This window comes from Penaeus chinensis, chromosome 34 (assembly GCF_019202785.1).
Source record: "Penaeus chinensis breed Huanghai No. 1 chromosome 34, ASM1920278v2, whole genome shotgun sequence".
NCBI classification, from domain to species: domain Eukaryota; kingdom Metazoa; phylum Arthropoda; class Malacostraca; order Decapoda; family Penaeidae; genus Penaeus; species Penaeus chinensis.
Window position 1 is genome coordinate 30,992,096 of NC_061852.1, and position 7,500 is coordinate 30,999,595.

A 7,500-nucleotide genomic window follows, 5' to 3' on the forward strand; every position below is an offset into this window, starting at 1 on the left:
GAGGAAGTTGAGGGTGAGGGAGAGAGAGAGAGAGAGAGAGGGGAGAGGAGAGAGGGGAGGGAGGGAGGGGAGGAGAAGGGAGAGGGGAGAGAGAGAGAGAGAGGGAGGGAGGAGTGAGAGAGAGAGAGAGAGATGAAGGATGGAGGAGGGAGAGGAGAGAGAGGAGGGAGGCGAGGGAGGGAGGGAGGGGGGAGTGAGGGGAGAGGGAGAGGGAGGGAGGGAGAGAGAGAGAGAGAGTGATGAGAGAGAGAGGGGGGAAAGGGAGGGAAGAGGGGGAATGAGGAGAGAGAGAGAGGGAGGGAGGAGGGGGGAGGGGAGAAGAGAGAGAGGAAAAGAGAGAGAGAAGGGGGGGGGGAAAGAGAGGGAAAGGAAGAGAGAGGCAGGGAGGAGAGAGAGAGGAGGGGAGCCGAGAGAGGAGAAGAGAGGGAAGAGAGAGAGGAGGGGGAGGAGGGAGGGAGGGTTGGGAGGGAGTGAGAGAGAGAGAGAGAGAGAGAAGGGGAGAGAGAGAGGAGGGAGGGGAGGGGAGGCAGGGAGGGGAGAGAGAGAGAGAGAGAGAGGGAGAGAGAGTGAGAGGAGGGGGGAGGGAGGGAGAGAGAGAGAGAGGGAGAGAGGGAGGGAGGGATGAATGGGGGGGAGAGTGAGGAGGAGAGAGGGAAGGGGAGGGAGAGAGAGAGAGAGAGAGAGAGAGGGTGGAGGGAGGGAGGGAGGAGAGAGAGAGAGAGAGAGGGAGGGAGGAGGGAGGGGGGTTGGGGGGAGGGAGAGAGAGAGGGATGGGAGAGAGAGAGGGAGAGAGAGGGAGGGAGGGGAGGGAGGGAGAGAGAGAGAGAGAGGGAGATGATTTGAGGGGAGGAGAGAGGGAGAGGTGAGGAGGAGAGGAGAGAGGGGGGAAGAGAGAGAGAGGGGAGGGGGGGAAAGAGAGGGACGGAGAGAAAGATAGAGAGAGAGTGAGATAGAGAGAGAGAGAGAGATGGGAGAGAGAGAGAAGGGGACGGAGAGAAAGAGAGAGAGAGGGAGAGAAAGAGAGAGAGAAAGAGAGAGAGGTGGGAGAGAGAGAGGGAGGGAGGGAGAGGCAGGCCTTCCACCTATGAGAAAACACGAGGCGGCGTCCTCCCACATGCGCTCAACTTTGGAAACTCGCAGCGAATTCTACAAATATCGCTAGATTGTCTTTTTTTGGCCCTTTTGGAAGCCCCGCGCCACTACGTAGCAAGTTGGGCGGGTTGGGCGGGGAGGAAGGAGGGAGAAGGGTGGTATGGAAAAAGGGGGAAGGTGAGGAGGAAGGGCCCTGGGAGGAGGGGGGGGGCTGAAATGTTCGAGGAGTGGGCGGAGGGGGGACGGGGGAGGGGGGAGAGGCGAAGCCATTTGAGTATGGCTCTTAACGGCTTGCCGCACAGCCAGATATATAAATTTAGTTTATTGTGCCTTCATTAATACATTATATTGTGTGTTGTGTGTGTTTGTGTGTGTGTGTGTGGGTGTGTCATTTATAGTTGTATGTAAATATCTTTATATACATATATATATATATATTTTTTTTTTTTATATATGGTGTATATATATTCATATTATTATGTAATAGATATATATATATATATATATATATAGTATTATATATCTCTGTGTGTGTGTGTGTGTTTGTGTCTGTGTGTGTGTACATTTATATGTATGTCTTTAAATAAATATATATATTTATATATATATATATATATATATATATAAATTCTATATATATGGTGTATATTATTATATGATAATATATATATATATATATATATATATATATGAGAGAGGGGCACTTCAGATTTCGCAGTCTCTATCTTCTTCTTACTTTCTATTCAATCTTCTCTTTATTACCTTCTCTAAATATTTCGTCCTCCTCTTTTCTAATCCATTCTTCCTCTTTAGGCCCTTTGATTACCCATATGATCATTATATTGAATATTATAGATATCTAGTTAGATAGATATGATATATATATCGAGATGATATATATATAGATATATATAGATATATGACCTAGTATATATAGATATCTGTATAGATAGATAGGTATGATTGACGTTATTTTATTTATTAGATAGAGAGAGATAAACAGAGATGAGTAAGATAGCGAGACACATAAATAGCATATAGAGAAATATATAGATAGTAGAAGTAGATTGAGAGGGAGGGATGGGAGGGAATAGAGCGAGAGAGTCTAGAGATAGAGAGAGGAGATAGAGAGAGAGAGGGATAGATGATAGAAGAGAGAGATAGGAGAGATAGATATTAATAAATTTGAGATTCGAGATTAAAGATATATTATATATATAGATAGAGATATATATATAGAGTAGCCGATAAGATGATTTATCTTTATTCTATATTCGATATATATATATTTATATATTAAATCTAATATATGATATTATTTATTTGAGCGTGGATGTAGTGCTGTTTAATTTATTAATTTAGGTATATATATCTATATATATCTCTGTATAATATATTCTAATTAGATATATATATATATTATATATGAAATTTATATATATATATATAAATTATATGTTATTATATATGATGATATCTATATATCTTTATATTGATATGAGATCAGATCGATCGAGATAGTTATATCGCTATATATATCATATAAATTTTATGTAAAGAGATAGATATATTGATATCGATGCTATATAGAGAAAAAAACAAATAAGAGTTAATATCCGATAGAACAGAGATAATATATATATATTTTAATATATTCCTATATGATATATGATATCTATAGATATCTATATTGGTTTTGTATTATATAGATTGATATAATTATTTATATAACTATTTATATATCTATCTCTTGTATATATAGTATATTAGCTGATATATAGCTATAGATTAGTATATAGTTATCGATAGATAGAGATGTATATATAGATAGCTATAATATCTTTAGTTAGTAGAGATAACGATAAAGCTCTATCTATATTTATATGATAGATAGACAAAGAGATAAATAGACATGATAGATAGATATATAGTAAAAATATAGATATATATATAATAATAAAATCAGATATAGAATATATAGATAGAGATATATAGCTATAGAGTATGGAGTTTATTGAGATAGATATAGATGATAGATGCGAGTATAATGTAGCGTATTATAGATATATATAGATATAGAGAGATATATATCTATATATTTATCTCGTAAAATTTAATAAGGGAAATATAGGAGATAGAATTTATATGATATGAGCTATAGTTTTGTGAGTGAGGTCGTAGATTAGTTATATAAGTACTTTATATAATCTTTATAGCTATCTCGATTGATTAGAATCGCGATAGTATATAGCGAGAGATATGGATTATTTTATATATTATGGATCTTTAGATTTATATATAATATTTTAGAGATATATATATATATCTATATAGACGTTTATATATATATGAGATATATTATATATGATAATATATATTAATATAGTATATATATATATATCTGATATACAATATATTACTAGAAATATAGAGTATAGCTTTTTATATATTAAATATATATGGTGATATATATATATATATATAACTAGGTATTTAATATGTATATATATCGATAAATATATAATCTAGCTAGTATATGAGCTATCATAGAAATAGCTATCTATTACTCTCGTTAACGATTTATATTTAGATATATAGTTTAGATTATATATAGATGATTACATATATATAGATATTATATTAGATAGACTATATTATAGCGATATATTTGCTTGGTCGAGCTTATCTATATAGATATAGCTTTAATGATGATTTTTAAGTCTTACATATTAAGTATTGATATTGCTAAATATACTATATATATATATTAGATATATATGAACTATATATAGCTAATTATCTATTATCTATTTCGGATAATATGTATATATATTATATATCGATATATATATATATTAATATCTATAAATATTTATAGTTAGATATGTGCGATAGATAGATAGATTATATACTATATATATATATCATATTAAATATTTTTTAATTCATTAAATCATATTATACTATCACTCTATCATCATCTTTCTCTTTATCCTTATTATATCTATATATCTATCATATCTCTCTATCTAAATATCTCTATAACCTCTCTCAATCTAACTCTATTCTCTATTCTATTATCTATAATATATATACCCATATCAATATATCTCTATCTCTATCTCTACTATCTTCTTATATAATATTCTTATATAATTAGTTCTGTCACATCTATCTATATATCTCTCTCTCTATCTATATATCTATATCAAATATATCTATATATAACTCTCTAATATATATATAAACTAACTAAATAACTCTATATATAAATATATATATTATCTATCTCTATATATTTATATTTCTTTATTTATTATATATATATATATATATATTTATATTTATATAATATATATCTCTATATTCAAATTTATATTATATATACTCTCTATATATATATATATATATTTCTCTATATATATCTATACCTTTTTTATTATATATATATATTTATATCTCATCTCTAAAACCCACTATATATTAATAAAAATCTATATTAACATATCTATATAGACATATTATAATATATATATAGATATATATATTTGAACTAGATTCTATTATATATATATATATAACTTTATCTATACTATATATTTATATTTATTATATATCTCTTATATATCTTACATCTATATTTTATCTCTACTATATCTATCTATATATATATATAATTTATATATTTCTTTATGTATATATCTTATATATATATAATTATCTATCTTTTATAAATACTTTATCTAGTATATAGATTGAGATTATATAGCGCTCTAGATATAGATTGAATATTAGAGAGATATTTGTTTTTATTGATATGAGAGATATGACTCTTATATATTATATATATATATATAATATATCTATATATAATATATCTAAATATATAGTAGAGAGTGATCTATATATACAAATATATAATATAAATTCTATATATCTAGAGATATATTATATGATGTAATATAATTAAATATATATCTAGCTATAATCTAGTATCTATATATATAACTATTTATTTACTATTTATATATATCTATATAATATCTTATTTATATATATCTATATATATCAGTCTCTAAATATATATTAAATATCATATAAAGATATATCTTTATATATATTATTTCTATTATCTCTATATATACCAGATATATATAATATCTATATATATATATCTCTATATATCATTAAATATTTAAATTCATATATTCCTATAATATTTATATTACGATTATATATCTCTATATATATATATCTATTATCTATATCTAATTCGCTCTCTATCTTATGTATTATTATGATATATCTTTGATTTATATATACTATATGATAGATGATATATATATATCTAGTAATATATATAAAGATTTAATATATATCTTTATAATTTATAGTGATCTATATATAGATTATATCGATCTGATATAAGTATATTTGATTTTGCATTATTTAATTAGTTATTAAATTATATATGTCATCATTCGTTAGATTAGACTTTCTATATTCTATATTATGAGAATATATATAGTAAAAGAGAGAATATTTAGAGTTATATAGAGATAGATATAATATAGCTATTAACAGCGCTAGATTATATATATATGTCTATATAGAATATAGCTAGATATAAATTAGTTTGATTATTCTTTACGATGAGTATATATATATAGAGATATTCGTATAATATTCATATTCTATATATATATAATCTATATCATATATATAGTAAATAGAGTATATATATATAATAAATAAATATAGATTAAAGTCAACAATCTTATTGATATATACTAATATATATATGTTATATTTATGTATATAGCGATCTGATATAATATATATATAGAATATGTATAGTGATATATATAGATTATATATAGAAAGGTATTTATGATATCTAGAGAGATATGATATATATATATATAATCTATATATATATGATTTATATACGAGAGGATGGAGATATAGAAATTGATGTATATATATCTATATATTTATAGAGTAGATATAAAAACAAATATATATATAAAAAGATACTATATAACTATCTTATATACATATATATTATTATATATATTATAGATATAACTATAATCTACATATTATATATATATATATATATAGCTGTATATAGCTCCTATATTTATTATGTTATATAATATATATATATATATATATTATATAGTATATATCTCCATATAGATTTATATATATATATAGATATTATAGATCGTTAGATTTATATTTATATTTATATTTCTCTGTTGCTATTTATTATTATTATACTATATATATCTATTATATATATTCTCTATTTATCGATATATCTATCTTCTATCTTCTATTTATATATTGTAGATTATTTATATATATATAGATCTTTGTTTATCTGTCTATATATATATATATGATCTATCTATAGATTTATTATTAAATATATATATCTATATAAATAACTCAATATGTCTATCTATCTCTATATTAAATAGTAAACTATATATCTATATATCTTATTATACTATATTATTTATATATCTATATATCTATATAGATATCAGCTACGTATCTATATATCTCGTTATTTTATCGTTATATATATCTATATCAATATCTGTCTCTATTGATATATATCTCAATACTTAATATTAGATATTAATATCTATATGATTAATATATATAAACTATTAAATTTATATATATGTCTTATATCTATATATCTATCCATATCAGATATATATTTATATATATATTATCTATCTATATATATCTATAGATATGTTATTACTTATTTATTTATCCTCTATCTTTAGAGAGTATATATATATATATATATATATAATTGTTTAACATATCAATCCATCATAAATATATTATTTTAAGGATATATGTATATAGTCTATATATATATCTATACTATATATATATTAAGAAATCGAACATCTACCTCTAATTATCTATCTAGCTATGTTATGTGAATATTTATATTATATATCTATGTATTATACTATTTATATCGATCTATCTCTTTATTTAATATTTCTCTATCTTCTATATCGATATAGATTATATCTCTAAATATTAATCTTTTATATCTATCTTTATATTTATATATTATCTACTTCGAGATAGTTGAGATGTAAAGAGTCTATATATATAGTTATATAGATTGACTTATTTAATAAGTTATTAATATATATATATATTAAGCTGTTAGCGTATATCGCCTCTAAGTCTATCATAGATGACTAGAGAGAGAGAGAGAGAAAAAGAGAAGAAAAGAAAAAGGGGATGAAATTTAGATTGATGGGGAGGGGAATAGTAAGAAATATTGAAAAGAGATAGGGGGAAATGAGAGTTATGAGAGAGGAAGAGGAGAAAAGAAAAAGAGAAAAAAGAAAAGAAAAAAGG

The 7,500-nt window shown here is 26.5% G+C and overlaps 1 protein-coding gene across 1 annotated transcript in view; it reads left to right on the plus strand.

Annotated features, from left to right (window-relative positions):
* Positions 1–2,097: 2,097 nt before the first annotated feature.
* The window catches only part of LOC125043711, a 14,986-nt gene continuing 9,583 nt past the window's right edge, over positions 2,098–7,500 (plus strand). Inside the window, exon 1 of the mRNA XM_047639949.1 lies at positions 2,098–2,101. Within this exon, the coding sequence (XP_047495905.1) occupies positions 2,098–2,101 (4 nt within the window). The remainder of the gene's footprint in view (positions 2,102–7,500) is intronic.